Source organism: Lichenostomus cassidix, chromosome 3 (genome assembly GCF_008360975.1).
Source record: "Lichenostomus cassidix isolate B80296 chromosome 3, HeHo_3.0, whole genome shotgun sequence".
In the NCBI taxonomy this organism is placed as follows: domain Eukaryota; kingdom Metazoa; phylum Chordata; class Aves; order Passeriformes; family Meliphagidae; genus Lichenostomus; species Lichenostomus cassidix.
Window position 1 is genome coordinate 105,664,665 of NC_139483.1, and position 17,220 is coordinate 105,681,884.

Consider the following 17,220-nt stretch of genomic DNA (forward strand, 5'->3'; position numbering starts at 1 on the left):
GGTTATGCAAACATGGCCACGGAGAATGAGACTCATTTCTCATTTAATTGTAGGTGTGGGATTCAAATTAGTATTTCTGTGTTGAAGTATATATGTATGGCTGCCTACATGAAGGTAGTGCCCAAGCTTCCATTAGGCAACAGCGTGGAGCCTCAGCTCTCTAACATATCTCTGAAGCATACACACTATAGTTGTCTAAGTCAGACCCTGCTTCCTGATTCACTTAAAAGTCAGTGGTGAGAAACAGACACTTTTTGGGGCATGATTCATTCCATCCTAAAGTACCTAAAATAGATGAATAACTCTTGCTTTATGAGTCTAGCTGAAGTACTTGGATAGGTCAGGGGTATGGACAGATAAATACCAAGGAATGGTTGCGTAGTCATTACGTGCATGTCTGTTATAACTAGAATATTTATCAATGATCAGCCCACCAATACCTCTTTCTAGAGCTACATGATTCCTACCCACATCCTTCCCACTGCTGAATGCCCTCTCTGTCTCAAAACACTGTTTTTTGACTTAATGTTCCCATATGTACATGCCAGTCTCTTGTGCATGCTTTATAAAGCAATCAAGTTTTCAATTGAAACGCCAGCACGTACGTTACAAAAATTATACTGGGCAGAAGAGCATGAAATGTTCTTTAGGGTATATTTCTGTCTTGGCAAAGAGAGGGAATGAATGATCTAATGGGTCTTTCCATCTGTAAATCAACATTCAGCTTCCAAATTATGACAGTCTTTTTCTTTCATAGGCATTAACTGTATTTGTTTTTGAAGATGTCTCTTATTAGTCCTTCTTTTTTACATGATGATGTAAATTTATACCCTTGAAATAATATTTTTATGATTCCCACCAGACACATCAGATAACTTAGGAACCTCTTGCATGGCTAAATGCTCTTTGCCACAGTGTGCATACTCAGTTAGATCACTCTCAATTGAAAGCCCGTTGAGATTTGGAGAACAAAGGATAGTAATATTTTTAGCAGATTTACATTTGTCCCAGCTTGATAAGTTGAAAAGGCCAGTAAACTCTGTCAGCTCTGGGAAAATAATTTATTATTGTAAAAGAACTCAAGACAACCTGAGCTGGACATAATCCTATATTCAAACTGGTTGGTTGACAGTGTAGACAGAGTCAAACTCTTCATAACGCTTGTTTTGGAAAGTGCACTAGAGAGCAAATTTTGCAAAATATATCAAAATTGATTACTTCTGAATCACGTGGGTTATAGTATCTATTCAGGCAGTTAAACTGTGGTTGAGAATATTGATTGAGAAAGATTGTGGGGTCTCTCTTATTTTGCTTGATGTATGGGGTGCGTTTGATGATAACACTTCCAATGGCCAGGTTAGGTGAAGAGTTTGTTGCTGCTGTAACTGCTAGAGCTGTTCTACTTGGGACAATTTCAGAAGTGTCTAAAGAAAGCTGATGCCCAGCTGTATTTGGAAACCCTGGTAATAAAACACCTTTAACTTGGTCTCCCCTGGAAATGTTCATGCTAGTTAGACTTAATAGGATCTCCCTACCTCCCCGATATAGACAAAAATATTGGAGAATGTATTTTAACACAAATCTGCTAATTAAAATGTAACAGTGGTAACACTGTGCTGCTATCCACCTCCTTGTTTAAATAGTTCACCTGTAACTGTCTGCATAGGCTGAAACTGAGCTATGGTGGATGATGTTTTTAATCCACAGCCCTTAAGCTCATTGAAGCGTTAGTTAGAATTGTGTGGAAGGTCCTGTGGGATCTATATTTTTACTGAAATGCTACAATGGTTCTGGTTTTCCCCTCTTTTTTATCTCAGATAAGGGCTTAATTTAATGGAAAATAAAATTAAAAATACTTTTTCCTGCTTCCCTAGTAGGAAGGATTAGAAATGTTTCCCCTTGAAGGTCAGTTTAAGCCTAAATACCTGTTCTCCAGGATTCAGCCACCTTTACTCCCTAGATGCACAACCTGAAATGGCTGATTCAGCCTTGTCTTTCTCTAAGAAAACTAAAGGCCAAATGCTGGGTCAGCCCTGATGAGAGGCTGAATACCAGAGAGATTAGTGTTTGTGTTTCTCCTAGAGATGAATGTAATAAGCCTGAGATTTTTAGTGGCTGTCACTGATCTGTTGACAGTTACCTGGAATTAAAGCTGTCCCTGGAGTATCATGCATAAAAACCCCCAACTTTTCACAATCTTTCTATGCTGTCCTACTTGTAGCTGCTCTGGTATGTTACAATCTGCCTCTCTGGCTGCTGAACTTTTAGTTATAACTTCAGATCATTTTGGTCAGAGGTTCTAGAAACTCATTAAATGGTGTTATAATTGCACATGCAGACTGAAGGCAAACAAATACAACCTTAATTTTCTGAGTCCATTAGCCAGCTCCCTTGATTCATTTATCTGGAGGATTGAGAATGCCAGTTAATTTCATTTCCACAGTTACATTTTCCAAAATCATCGAAAGACTAATCAAAAGCTTGTAGCTAATATTTGCGGCTTGTTTGGTTTTCTCCTGATGTTTGAACTGCTTCCAATATGTCTTGCCAGTGACATTTCTCCACCATGCAGAATAAATACCAGAACTATAGAGAAATAGTTTTACTGAAGAGAGCAGCAAATATGTTGCCCTGTAAATACAAAGTTTCTCAGTCACTGACGTCCTTCTGTAACTTCCATGGCAAGGAAATAACAGAGCTGGAATAATTATTTTACTGAATAAATGCAATATATGTAATTCCAGTACTGTTCCATAGTTTGAAAGATAGACTTACTTATATTTTTTTTAATCCATTTTTTGCTATGAAAGATTGGGTGAAAGAGAAAATCTAATCCTCTTGGACTGTCTGCTTAAGATACTGTTATTCTTGGAAATTTTATTTGTGAGACTGCACTACATGACCCTGAGTTTAGGTTCTAGGTCCCAAGGTGTAACTCGCCCTCTTTTATTTATGATAAAAGAGGATCTCTTCCCCTGAAGTGTTTGGAATCTAAACAGACAAGGTAGAATGATCATTCTTGTTGTGTAAATGAAATACGGAGGCACAGAGCAATTCAGAGCATATCTTCAATTCAGCAAGCTGCCTTCAAAACAGTAGGCAGTGAAGCAATATCACTGCAGCAATCTGCATGTGTGTTAATTAGTCTGGATGGATGCTGCAATTTCATATTTATATTGCATCTGAGGTGCTAGCTGGTTTTGTATTAGCCACTTCGGAGCATTATGTATTGCAAACAGATCCAAAGTGATTAAGGGTCATGCAGTCAATGCTGGAATTGTGGTTAACCTCATTACCACTTTTGTATTTCCTTCTGTTCATCTTGCATGAAAAATATTACAGATTCATACATCAGTTTAGGGGAAGGGACCTTTGGAGGCCATATGGTCCAACTGCTTGCTTGGAACAGGTCTGACATCAGCTTGTTCAGGTTCCTTAAGGTTTTGTTTGATAACTCTTGATAACAAGATAAAAAATCTTGTGCAGACTTTTTTATCTATATTTAGTCAGAATTTCCTTTGCTATGACTTGTGTCCATTCCTTCTTGTTCTTTGGTTGGGCATCTCTGAGAAGAGTGGGGCACCATGCTCTCCACCACCCATTAGGTAGTTGTAGACAGCAACTGAGATCCTTCTTCTCTTTGACTTCTGCAGGCTGAACGAACCCAGCTCCCTCCTCCTCTCCACATTGTCCAACCACTCACGACAATGGAATGGTTGGGATTGCTCCAGTAAGTCCTTGTAATGGGAAGACAAGCCTGTGAGACCATGAGTCTGTCTAAACCCATGTGGTTTAGGAAGTGATAAATTGCATTAATCTCTTCTGGAAGCAAGCTCCATTATTAAGGTACTGGTCTTGTGGAATTTTTGCCTCCATTCCAGAATATAAGCTACCAGTTTCTTGACTCTAGTAGCTGTCATTGTATATCCTGATGAGCTGGAGCTCTTCCCTGTGCATACCTGAGGCTACCTCACCTAGTCCTGTAAAAGGCTTTGAAGATCGGGTCTAAGACCTTCATAATGACTACCATAAAAGTGTTGTGAGAGAGAATATGTGAATATTTGAGTTGGGAAGAACCTCGTGAGAGAAGTGGCAGCTTTCAAGGCAGTTTTAGTGCTACTGAAAAAATCCAGCTGCAGTTTTACACTCACAGCTACAGCTGCAAGAGGAAACTACAGGTACAGATGTGGATAAGGAGTTCTAAGAGGAAGATGAGAATTTGGAATAATTGCTTCAGGAGGAAATTTTATTCTACTTCGGGGCATTTGGAACAAGTATCAGTAGGGAGGAGGTGACTGTGCTGCAGACCTGTGGGAACCTGCAGACTTGTGGGAACCAGAAGTGAGACAGGCACATGGAGATTTTTGGGGCCATCGTCACATGTCCGTCACTGTGGGTGTGCCGCCAGAATTACCCTAAGCATGTGCTTTGAGAGGAATCACGGATTCTGGCTGACTCTCTTTTGTCGATGCTTGTGATGCACAGGAACATTCGCAGTGACATGACCTGCTGAGCTCTGCAGGCTGCTGTTTATTTTGGTCAGGGCTTTTTCCAGCGTCGTGCCGGTTTTGGGATTAAAATTACTTGGTTGAGCATGTTGGTTCAGTGAATGGAAAGGTCACTATTGGTAACATGTTTTTAGTTTGTTTTCACTGTTCGTAGAGCACTGGTTGGGTTACAAAGTAATGCTGGCTCTTTAGCCATGGATGCTGGTGAGGGACATGTATTGTTGGGGGCTTTTTGCGGCTTCCATGAATTTTTACATTTGCAGAATTTGTGCTTTCCGTTTATGGGCAATTTAGTCTTTGCCTTCCAGGGGTGTTCTTCATGTGCATGTGGAATCTATTACACATGATTTGTACTTCCTTTGTAGATTTTAAAAACAATGAAGAATGGGATTTCACAATATAGGAACTATGAGCTAAATTTAAACACTCTAAAAATTTGAAAATTTTTTATCTTCCTAAAAGTGGAAATGCATAAATAGTTTGTAAACATTGCTGGCTGTAAGGGTTTTAACTAAAGAAAATGGAATATTCATCTGCTAAACTTTGAGGTTTTGGGTTTTTCTCATGATGACTGTGGCAACTTGTCCTCTTTGTGACCACTGAGTAATCTTAGATGTTGAAATCATGTGGTTCCATCAAAACATTTGGGAAGGAGTGTCGAGAGAACCCCCTGCTTTTCCAGCCCGCTGTTTCTGTTGCCAGGATAGAAAAACATGCTGTGGGAAGGTCTTGTGGTAATTGACTGTTCAGGAAAGTGAGCTCTACAGAGCCTTGGAGAGAGAGACTACTGGATTTTATCCTTGATACATATACACTGGATCCCAAAGGTGGAGGAAGTGGATGACATGCAATGATTTTCAAAGAGCATTCTTAATATACTAATCTGGTCTGTTTTGATATGTTGGTTTTAGCCATTTCCTTGGCCATGAACTTTCCCTCTTAGTCCTTTTGTCCTTTCTGTTTCCCCTCCAATTCCCTGCCAATTCTAAACCATTTTTCTTGTATTTCAGAGGCTTTCCTGAAGATGTGGACATTCCTTGTTTCAGTCTACTCTTCCAAGACCTTCATGTGCTGTGGACTTGTTAACAACATGTATTTAATGATCCCAGTGCCTCCTGTGAGTACTGTGAGGGGAAAAATAACACTACTTTTTCTTCAATATCTGTGGTGTCAAAGATTTTTTAAAAATATTCATCTAACAATTTTGAGAAACCCTCTCCAGATCCTTTTTTCTGTCTTGGAATTTGGCCTCACCTTTCTTTCCATGGTCTTGGCAATATGTGTACAGGGGATCTAATTAACTCATGCCCAAAAGAAGCATTTAGGGTCCCTCCATGGGGCAAGAGGCCACAGGATAGGATGCTTGTAGATACACCATGTTAGACCTAGGTCACAGCTTGGTCCTTCCTAGTCCCATCTTGTGGCGTGTGAATTTTGCTGTTGGTAGTGTTTGCTTTTTTATTATGATTGTCAGTCTGCCTGAGGATGCTGTGGTCTGTGTTTAAGGCCTCTTACTTGTGATGACACTTGAAGCAGATATTCTGTGATCCTGTCAGAACTATGTCTATTATGTCGTTAGGTCAAATCTCCTGTCACAAGAGAAACTCAGGAACAGCTATTCTTCTCCCATCGTGGAGAGATGTGTGGCCTGATCAAAGGAAACATGTAATTATAAAAGCTAAAGGGAAACCAGCAAAGTATAATTTGCTTTTATTCATTGGATTTATGCCTTCTGAAGCTCTGATCATCTGATAGGACACAGACATCTACCTGGAGCCTGGATGAAAGCACTCCTTTCTTGTAAAGTCAAGAGCCCTACTAGGACACCATGTACCTAGAATTTCCCTTTATAACTCCCCTTATGCGCTCAGCTTTTCTTGTGCTGTCCTTGTTGCTCTGTAATGACTCAGAAGCACCTCTGGAATTAGCAATGTTCATGCGTTCTTAATGCCTCTGTGCCACTTACCTCCTACCTGGCATTTTCCTGTTTCTCAAATGAATTTTTAGTATCTTTCTACAGATCAGAAATCAAATGACACTCTGAGACTGGCAACAGAAAAAAATCCCCTTTCAGAATTTGCACTGTTACAGACCTGCTCTGATAAACTGCAGTAAGTGCTTGCTTATTCCGTACATGGTACCTACAGATGCAGAATTCACTGGAATGGGAGGCAGGTGAAACAAATCCCTGTGCAGTCCCCATTACTGCTTCTGAACTCATGTGAGCTCATGCTTTTCCTCACTTGCCCACTTTTGGGGAACTTCAGCCAGCCAGTCCTGGTATTTCAGAGTGTCTGACCCATAAGAAAGGATAGATACAGTCAAGTACCCAGGTGAAAAGATGGTCTGATCAGAATAGTGTGAAAAGCTGTGTGGAGATGGTCGGTGTAGTTGAGACCACAGATGCAAGGGCCCCATTACTACAGTTATGAACCAGCACAGTAATTCCTCAGTTCAGTCATCCTGACAACTGCCCTTATAGAGGAAGATCTTTTTTCCTGAAGAGAACCCAGTTTGTAATAGATAAAAACTCTGAAAAAGCAATGTCAGAGAAGTGCAGGTTGGAATTAGATGGATACAGACAGCTCTTTCAATTGGAAATCTGATGATGTTGCAGTTCCATTTTTGTTTTTAACACAGAAAAGACAGAACTGCAAACAGAACTATTCCTTTAGAAGCAGTGGAAACTCTTGAGATTCAAAGACACAATAAGTTTATGAGGAGATAGTCTATTTCAGGTGCACTCCTCAGAAGCAGTTGTAGCAAGGTTGAATATGTAATTTCATATCACGGGAACACCCTACATACAAGGATTTTCCTTTTTAAAACATGGATATGAACAAGAAGTTATAAAGTGTTTTGCACTGAAACTCAAGGTCACTGCCAGCCTGCTGGAGATCTGCCACTGCTGCTGCTGTGTGGGGTCACCACCGGTGGGTACTACTGCCCTGATGCTGCTGTTCACCAACAGACTCGGGGGGACATTTCCTTCAGCACGCACACGTAATGTGCGAGTACGGATGCTTTCCTCCATGGCTCTTTGTAACGGGAAATGCCGACCCTGTCCTCGCACTCAGCCGCGTCCTGATGTCTGGACGGTGAGGAGCGCGGCGCTCGGTTTCCCTGCCTGCCCGGCGCGCCTGCAGTGGGACCCCACCGGTACCCCCCGCTCCCGCACACGCCCTGAGCGCCCCAGCCGCTCGGACTCCGCACGGGCACGGTCACGGTCACACGGGGGGCAAACGGGGGCGAGACCCCCGCGGGAGCGCCGCGCCAGTCAGCATCGCTAAAGAGAGCCCTGCCCGGGGGATGGCAGCAGCAGCCCCCGCACCACCGTGGGTTGGGGGGCGATGCTGGCGGGCGGACACCCCACCGCAAGATTCTCCTCATCCCCGCGGCCCCCAGGGCGCTCGGAGCGGGGGCGGGAGTACCCCTCCCCGTCCCTCCCCGTCCTCCCCGCCCCTGCCCCGCATTGGCTGCGGGCGCTGACGGGCAGCCGGGGCGGCCCTGCCCGCGGCCGCCCAGGGGCATTGCCCGCACTGGGGGTCCGGCCGCGCCGGGGAGCGGGGCCGCGCGGAGCCGAGCGGGGTTGAGTCGAGCCGGTGCCGCCATGGGGGTAGAGATCGAGACCATCTCTCCGGGAGACGGTACGAGGCCGTGCGGGGAGCAGCCCTGCGGCGCGGGGACGGCGGCGCCCGGTCCTGCCGGGCACCCGGGGGCTCCGGGAGAGGGAGAGCCGCGTCCCCGCCGGCGGCAGAGCGGGGAGCGGGAGCGCGATGCGGGGAGGCGGCGGTGCGGGAGGGCAGGCACGGCCGCCCCCGCAGCCCCGCGGGCACCAACCCCCGATGCGGGAGAGGCGGAGCGCGGCGAGGCGACCGCCCGGGGTCGCGGCGGCGGCGGCAGGGCGGCGAGGCGGCCGAGGTTTCTGTGGCATCCGCTGACAGCTGCACAGCCCGAGCGCGGGGTCAGCGCCGGCGTCCGGCGGGGAGCCCAAACTTTCCCCGGTGGCGAGCCCGGCCTCGCCGGGGGCACCGGTCGTTCGTGCCAGCATCCCCCCGGCAAGGTACCGCCGCCTCCCGGTCCGGCGTGGGATGCTGGCGAAGACTGAGGTCCAGCCTGGGTGGCAGTCACCTCTCCTTGGCGCACACTCCCGTTTCCAGAGCCAATTCGCTGTGTTCTGCTTTTCTGTAGCATTAGAATAGAATTCCGTGAGGTTTTTGTGTTTTGGGGTTTTTTTAGAGAACATAATTTCTAACATACATATGTAGCTATATAATAGGCCAGATTCATCCTTGGCCGTATACAACCATAAATAATTAGTTCAAGTTGATCACAGCTTAAGTTTCTTGGCCCAGTATCTTTCCTTTCTTTGTGTATGCTTTTAAATTGGCTTCTCCCTCTGTGCTGTTTGGCTCTAGGGATCTGATTCTTCTCTTGGTTGCACAGACGTAAAAGAAGAATACTTATATCCACATAAATAATGGCACTGAGTTGGGAGTAGGAAGGAAGATGGAACTATCTCATAGTAGTACTTTCTATCTATTAAATAGATCAGGGCTGTTCTTGTAAGTAATATGCTATTCCAAATAAGGTTATATGGATTAATTCTCTTGGTTGCAAGTCTTAATCAAAATCAGCTGACTTTAACCACTGTCTTAAGACCACGAGTCAGTGGTCTTGCAAGTCTCTGCTTTTAATTTGGCTTTGATGTGAAATTATGTAGCTTCATTGGCTTTGCTGGTGGTACAGGCACAGAATATGTGTCCGCAAGGTCTGAAACTGTTTTTCTCAGATCTCTGTATAAAAGTGTATAATTTTAATAATACCTGTTTTACTGAGGGTAGGATTCATCTCACATAACTTTTCTCAGGTTAGCTGGCTAGTCTAAAGCAGTCTTCTTGGTTTTCTCTGTCATCTCCAGAGAATAATTCATCTCACCTTTCTCTGGATAGGCTGGCTTTCCCTCAAAGCGCTGCTAATTCTTTGTTGTCAGTAGAGGAAGCCCAGGAGACTGGCATATGATAGTTGCCTGTGGTTTAGATGGCTGAATTTAAAAGAAATTAATCTCCCTTTAGCATACCATGGTGCCCTTACTGGCTACCTATTGTACTGCATTTTGTGCAACGTGCAGCTAGGAATACTCCAGCCAGACAAGCCAAGAAACAAGTCCCTTCAGGTGGCGCTTGGAAGCACCATTTTCTCAATTTTTTTATTGTAATTCTTGGTTCATCAGATTAGCCTGCCCTCCTGCCACTTAACTGCTCATGTGGTTTTGACATGGAAGCCCTAAGGCCATAGCTTGCGTGTTACTTGCTGGTTTATACCCTGTGAAGTGCCCTGTAATGCAGAACTTGTTATCATCTTAATTCTGACCAAAGGGGCCAGAAAGCAAACTAAGAGATGAGCCTCAGTTTCATAGAGTCATGGAATAGTGTGGTTGTAAGGGACCCTAGAGATCACCTTGTTCCAACCTCCCTGCCATGGGCAGGGACACCTTCCACTACACCAGGTTGCTCAGAGCTTCATCCATCTTGACCTTGGACATTTCCAGGGATGGGGCATCCACCAGTTCTCTGGGCAACCTACCTCAATCCCCAGGTTTTAACTTTCCGTCAAGGACGTTCCTTAATAATTAACCTCATTGATACTTTTATCTTCTTTAGAACCTGGGCACTGCCCTGGCCAGCCTTGAGAGCAGCTTTAATACACCACTGGCACCTAATTGAGCCAGGAAAGTCATCCCTTAGCTTTTAGTGCCATTTGCTGTACCTAGAACAGGTAAAATGGAAATGGTAATTTCATTTTCCAGTGTCAAGCAAATAATTTAAGCTTTCTTTCCTTTAAGTATGAACATTTTCGGAGGAGCTACCAGGCTCTTAAAATAACTTAGTGTACCACTACTTTACTGTTGCCTAACGCTACAAAATTAAACTGCTTTTGTCTGTGAAAATTTTGTAAAACCCGTCCCTGCTAATTAAAGATGCCCTCATAGAGCTGTCTTTCTTGAGTGAAAGGCATTAGAGATGTGAATACAAATGAATTTTCTCACAATGTCAGATTGTGACTTTATTTGAAAACTTCCAGCAAAAACATTCTGAGAATTATTAAAAGTTACAGTCCATGAAGTTTTGATTGTCCTTTTGCACTTACAGAATTTAAATGCATATGTAATGCACACACATATAGGGAGAATTATGTAAGGAAAATATTGCTTAGTCTAAGAGGTAAACAGGAGCCAAGCTGGGACCTTTTACCCTAAACCATCCCATTCCTATCTTGCTTTGGATAGCAAGATAGTTACCTGTTATTGATTTGGTAACACATCAGCATCATAGAGTTGTTATGGTTGGAAAAAACCTTCAAGATCATGAAGTCCAACCATCAACCCAGCACCAGCATCACCACCATGTACACCATTTAACCATGTCTTCAAATGCCATATTCACATGTTTTTTTAACACTTCAAAGGATTGTGACTCCACCACTTGCCTGAGCAGTCAGTGTTTTACAAGCCAATGCTTTACAACCTTTTTTACAAAGAAATGTTTCCTAATACTCAATCTAAACCTAACCCAGTGCAACTTGAGGCCATTTCCCCTCATTTTTCCCCTCACATTTCCCCTCCACTTCCTACCTGGGAGAAGAGACTGATCCCCCCACTTTACTAAAGCCTCCTGTCAGGGAGTTGTAGAGAGCAATAAGGTCCCCCCTGAGCCTGCTTTTCTCCAGGCTAAACACCCCCAGCTCCCTCAGCCGCTCCTCATCAGACTTGTGCTCCAAGTTGTATGAGGAGCCACTTACATCTACAGCTGTCACGTGGATGGCTCAGATATTTTAAATATCTGAGTTCAGCATTGTCGTCTTAAAAGATAAACTTGTATAGCCAGGTCAATAAGAGAAAATAAAAGAATAACCTTTTATAATTTTAACAGGACGGACATTTCCAAAGAAGGGTCAGACGTGTGTGGTGCACTACACAGGTAAGGCATGTTCTGGATGTTCTCTTGATACCAACTGGTTGCTTTCAAGAGTGATTTCCCATTTCAGATGTCTGCTGTATTTTTTGCTTTGTTCTGTCATTCATAATCTATTGGATGTGTTCAGATGGGCTTCCTGATTTTACTTCTAGCTACAGTACCTGGATGTGGCTGCTTGCAGATTTGCCAGGGGTAGTGTTTGATGGTGAGAGGTTTGCAGAAGAAGCTGCAAACCTGATTCATTAAGCCATTTTACTAGCTAATGAAATCGAGCATGAGACAGTCAAAATGCTGGGATCATATTTTTACGGCCTCTGATCTTAACACAGACAATTACTGATTGTATATATCTTAAAAGCATGTGTCCATGTATTGGCAGTAAAATTCATTCCAGATTGAAGAAATCGATACAAGGTCTGTTTAAACACCTGCTTTATGGACTTGTGTGAATCTTAAGTGGTGAGCTGCTTAATGGAGCTGTTGATGCTGCGCCTTTGTCAGAGGGAAAATGTCCTTTAAATCAGTTTATAATGTTATGCTTTGTATTTAGCTATGTAGGTGTCAAAAGGATGCAAAAATCTCTGCAGTCCGAGTTTCCAAGTGGGAAGTTCACTTCACGAGCTGCCATTTTATGAAGTCTTTTTCTTGAAAAGCCAACATACAGGTTATGTAGGGATTGAAGCTTCTGATCTGGGCCTAGATAATGAGGTAATGTTTTCCTCTGGCGTTGAGGATGATAGGAGAGTTGTCTTTGGTTACTGTTGCTGTCCTTCAGCTTTGTACTTGCTTTAGCTTACAACTGGAGCAAGATGGGAACATTTTCCAGTAAATGCAACTAATGATGTATTGTACTTTCAATGACGTATTGTATTTTCAATAATCTTTTTGATATAATTTCAATAATACCACCATTCAGAAGGTTATATGGTGCACTGGCTCGGGGTGTAGGGTCTGGGTTTAAGCTCCTATACTTTTATATATACAGAGTATTTTGGTCTGATGAGGATTTCTAGTTTGAATTAGAAGATGTTAAACACGTGGACCTCCCATGCCAGTCTCAGCTCTTACAGACATTTCTCTGTAATGTATATATGAAAATAGATGTTTTGAAATTATTTTTCTGAAGATGCTGAAAGATATGTTTCTCTTCCTGTCCAAACTTCAAAAGGTTTTATGAAATAAAATTGTCACCTCCCACCCCTAGTTAGTTCAAGATAAATTTAAACGTCAGAACTGAAACTGGCAAAAAAATTTGAGCCTGGTGTCTCCCACAAAGCACATTTTTTCTGGATAACTTCAGAGAGAGTGAATGGTAAATGTGAAAAGATAACAAGATGCTGCATACTCCTATTGATATTAGATAGGGTCTTAGGTGAGGCTATCGTAAACTGGCTTTGACATGAAAGACTTTATAAAAACTCATTAAATCAATCTCTAGTGTAAACTGTGCTTTCTCTGTATATCTTGCTGCTGGTCCTATGAAACCTCTCTTGACTCCCAGACTAGAACAGATATGAGGGGAAAGTCGCCACCACGTTCCACTGCTGGTGCCAGCAGTCTTTGGTGGTGATGTTTTTAAATTGAGCCCATGGTTAGCAGATAAAGTATTTTCTTCCAGTGGTCTATAAAGCATGTGGATAAGATGACATGTAAGTGTTGGGGTTTAATTTAAAACTATTTTATCTGAATCCAATATAGTTTCTTTTTGTACTGATGAGATTCCAGATATGCCTGGTATTTATCTTGGAATGATCTCTGTCTTATTTATATGATCTTATTAGGCCTCAATGTACTTAATACTTATCCTCACCACATTCCTGTGCATCCTGCTTTAGGAATTGGGTAGCTAAGTTACAGGGAAGTCTGCAGAGAAATCCTCTGTCTTGACACTTAAAATATGAGTTAGGAAAAACTAAGACACCTAGGTGCAAGGAAGTGATCCAGAAATCCTGCTTTTCAGAGCTGCGTAATATTGTGTAGCATGTCTAGCTTTCAGGTTGTCTCCATATTCAGCCTGCGTGTCAGTCTGGAGCTGGGCACAGATACGTGTGAGGAGGTGTTGGTTATGGGAAGTGAGGGAACCATGCACTGACTGGACTCCATCAAGATGCAGGGATTGTTTGGATCCCCAGAAAAGCCTGACCTCATTGGAGTGCCTGGAGCACAGCCCTGAATCCAGGACCAGGCAGAGCAGAGACAGCCCCCTTCAGCAAAAAACACAGCCTGTGGTAGCCCATATGATGTGTAATAACTGAACAGTTGTTTGAGACATGGCAAACCGATCCCCAGTTGACTTTTGCAATAGAAGAGGGTCATAACTCTGTCTGCCACATCCTTAGCTGCAACCATTACATTCTTGGGGAGAAGAAAGCTGAATTTTCCACTCCCTCCAGTTTAGCTTGGGACACTCAGCAGTGAAGAATGCAAGAGCCATGGGCAAGGAAAGGAGCAGGCAAGATGGTGAGTATTCGGTGCAGGGACTCATGCAGAGAAATGGAAGGAGCTGTAGTGCAATCCCTGTCTTTGGGGATTAATTAAATAATTTATTTTTTTTTAATCCAGTGATTTTTCCCATGTGATGGTCCCCAGTCTTGACAGCTGGGTAGGTCATGTACATTCTTGCAGTGGCCCTTCTGCTCTCATACCAACATGCGCTGTGGTGACACAGCTCCTTAGCACAAAAGTGGTTGGTCTGGAATTCCCTGAAGGGCTAGCTTTTGTGCATGCATAGAAAAAACATTGCCTGCCCACTAATTATTCCTGTCTCAAAGGAGAGGAGAGGCTGAAATCAGTTTTCTTCTGCAAGAGCAAGTTATGAATCTTTAGGAAGACTCCAGTGAGGAGTGGGCTGTGGGCTTGAGTGTCCTTTTTCCCCTCTTGCCTTCGCTCTTGCAGGCATGCATTTACCATGTGATGGGGAGTGATGGCAGAGAGTGTGGACAGGAGGGGACTGCTGGCACTACAGGGGTAGAAGGCCTGTAGCAACCTCTGTGTTTTAGGAGTAAGGTGTCTATGAGTTGTCCTGGTGGTCTATGCAGGAAAAGTCCAGAGAGGACCAAAGGCTAGAACTGCAGATGTTTGGCAGAGCTTTGGAATTCTGTCTGCTCTTCCTCCAGGATTTTATGATTCATCACCAAGTTAGGGATTCAGCAGGGTAGTTTCTAGTCTGACAACCCTACATGTTCTGGAGGAGTGGGAAGTGAGAACTGGAATCTCCTCAAGATGAAGGAGAACTGTGATTGAATTTTACACTTCTGCTGTCAGCGCTCCAGCTATTAGGCTGTTACATGTGGCAGCTTTTCCTCTTTCTCTCCTTGATCAACTGGATGCATAATCTCAGGATACTGTGTGGTCTGATTCCCAAAAGCATTGTGATGCCTTAAGGAACAGACCTCAGTTCCAGTGGCAGCAGGAGTTAAAGTGCAGCCTCACTAGGGAGCAGTTTAGAAAGGACCTCTTCGTTTAAGCAAATTGTTTTTAATTCTTCTTTTTTCCCTTAGGAGTAATTCTCAGATGCTTTACAATTAGAGCAGGATTTTTGGATTACCCTTCAGAAGTACCTAGTTGCCCTTTCATAAGACGTCTTAGTTCCTAACTTTGGTCCTGTAAATCACCTGCTAATTTCTCAGCTTTGCACAGCCTGATTTAAGTACACAAATAGATGTCCAGATCATTGCAGAAGATTAGATAGGAGGACTGTGATAAAACATGAAACTGAGTCCCAGTCTTAGCATATGATGGAAAAATGTGGTCAGATTCCTGTATGCTTATCGTTGTTAACAAATATAACAAATATAATAATTTCTTCTTACCATCCAGCATCTATGTTGAGTCTCAAAAGTTACCTGACACAATCTTGCAGTAATGGGATTAATAGATAAGGCAGAACACTAGCACTGAAATGCATTTGCAGCAGCACTGGTTTATGTCATGTTTTTTGTCAGAGATTTCATTGAGCAGGCTTCTGAAAGCCTTTGGCAATCTGCTTACTCCTTCTGTTTTCCATCTGCAAAATGATAGTTGTACTTTGTCTGCCTCCTGTAGAGAGATTGCAGGGAGTTTGAGATCTGAACTGCCTCCTTCTTCATGCATTGTAATGGTGACCTAATCTTGATTGGGTCTTCAGGTTACCTTGGACTACTGACAGTAGTACAAGCAAACAAATTGATCCTGGAGTGCATAAAAGGAATTAACGCATTTTCTGCAGTTTGGTTTCCTGTGATTTATATTTGTTGACTCTGGCAACAGGAATTAGCAGTGTAGAATTATGAAGATGATACAAAACGTGACTTTTGGTTATGAAATGCCCCTAAACCAAACCTTCACCGAGGGAGTGTATGCTCTATCTGGAGGCTGTGAGGTAAAACCTGCACTTCAGGAAGCTGAATCCCATTCCTGGCCCTCCTGCTGGATGATGGTGTGCCTTCCTGCAAGCTTTGTGTGTACTGCATCTAAATCTGCTCATGATAATGAGAGGGCAGCTTTTTTTTCCAAGTTATTCAGAATTGACATTCTTTTGTGTTGTCCCATGTACCTTGTGGCAGAGCTGAATTCTTGACGTGTTCATCTTTCTCCTTGGCCACTTGTAAAACTCTGATTATAATACAATTACCCTTTTTAAGGAACTGATGATATCCAGTGTTCGTAAGGTGCTGTAACTGACTTACTTGAGTGAGACCATAAAGACATTGTAAATCATTAATTATTTATTAAACTGGACTGCTCTCAGAAGATTTTTCATAGGGTTTTTAGGCTAGGGCTATGGCCCCAAAATTTTGCAATAGAAGAGAATATTTCAGTTGGAAGGGACGTAAAATTATCATCTCTTCTAACTGCCTGACGACATCAGGGCTGACCAAAAGTTAAAGTATGTTGTGAAGGTCATTGTCCAAATGCCCCTTATACACTGACAGATTTGGGGGATCAACCACCTCTCCAGAAGCCTGTTCCAGTGCTGGATTCCCCACTCAGGGAAGAAATGCTTCCTAATGTCCAGTCTAAGCCGCGTCTGGAACAGCTTTGAACCATTCCCACATATCCTGTCACTGCATCCCAGGGAGAAGAGCCTAGCAGCTCCCTCTCCACTTCAATATTTCAATACTGAGAAGTTGATTTTTAATTATTTTTTTAATGTTTAAAGTGAAATTCCACGTTGAAATAAATTAATACTCCTCCATTTATTTCAGCTGAGCTGTACAAATTCATTCTGTTTTAGGAAGCAGGCTTTTATTTAAAGCAGAACAAATGATTAATTGTTCTTTTCCTAGTGGTCTGAGGACAAATTTGTATCATCTTCTTTTCCTATATATTGCCAGAATTACTTTAAATTGTTTCTTCAGCTTTGGCAGTGGTATAATGTTGAGAGTTATGGTTGTGTCTGTGAAGGTGAAAATGCTTTATATAACAAAAGCATACTGCATAGATATAGATGAACAGTAATTCATAGAATATGCTTGATTTATCATGATTAAAAAAACTATTTTCCATTTAACACAATAGAAATGTAATGCAATTCCCTTGAAATAACACTTGCCAAAAAGATCTGCCTATTTTTCTTGGCTCAAAATCAACCCAGCCTTAAGTGTACGTAGTAATAGCCAGAGATTTGTCTATACTGACATACTCTCAAAAAGACTAATGTAAATTCGTAGTAACTTTGCAGAGTGTCATCTGTTTGTGAGCATAACTGGATGTGCATCAGCTTTGTGAAAGCTGTGTGCCAGGTGAGTGCAGGG

General features: G+C 42.9%; 1 protein-coding gene and 1 long non-coding RNA gene across 3 annotated transcripts in view; both read left to right on the top strand.

Moving 5' to 3' along the window:
• Window positions 1-6,708, top strand: part of LOC146440361 (uncharacterized) — a 37,832-nt gene extending 31,124 nt beyond the window's left edge. Inside the window, exons 3-4 of one of the 2 annotated variants that reach the window (XR_014851128.1) lie at window positions 5,519-5,625; window positions 6,516-6,708. This is a non-coding gene — a long non-coding RNA (uncharacterized LOC146440361). The remainder of the gene's footprint in view (window positions 1-5,518; window positions 5,626-6,515) is intronic. The other variant, XR_014851129.1, reaches the window with a different exon arrangement.
• A 1,287-nt stretch (window positions 6,709-7,995) lies between these two features.
• Window positions 7,996-17,220, top strand: part of FKBP1B (FKBP prolyl isomerase 1B) — a 45,314-nt gene continuing 36,089 nt past the window's right edge. Inside the window, exons 1-2 of the mRNA XM_085056986.1 lie at window positions 7,996-8,155; window positions 11,441-11,488. Of these exons, the coding sequence (XP_084913112.1) occupies window positions 8,119-8,155; window positions 11,441-11,488 (85 nt within the window). The 5' untranslated portion in view covers window positions 7,996-8,118. The remainder of the gene's footprint in view (window positions 8,156-11,440; window positions 11,489-17,220) is intronic.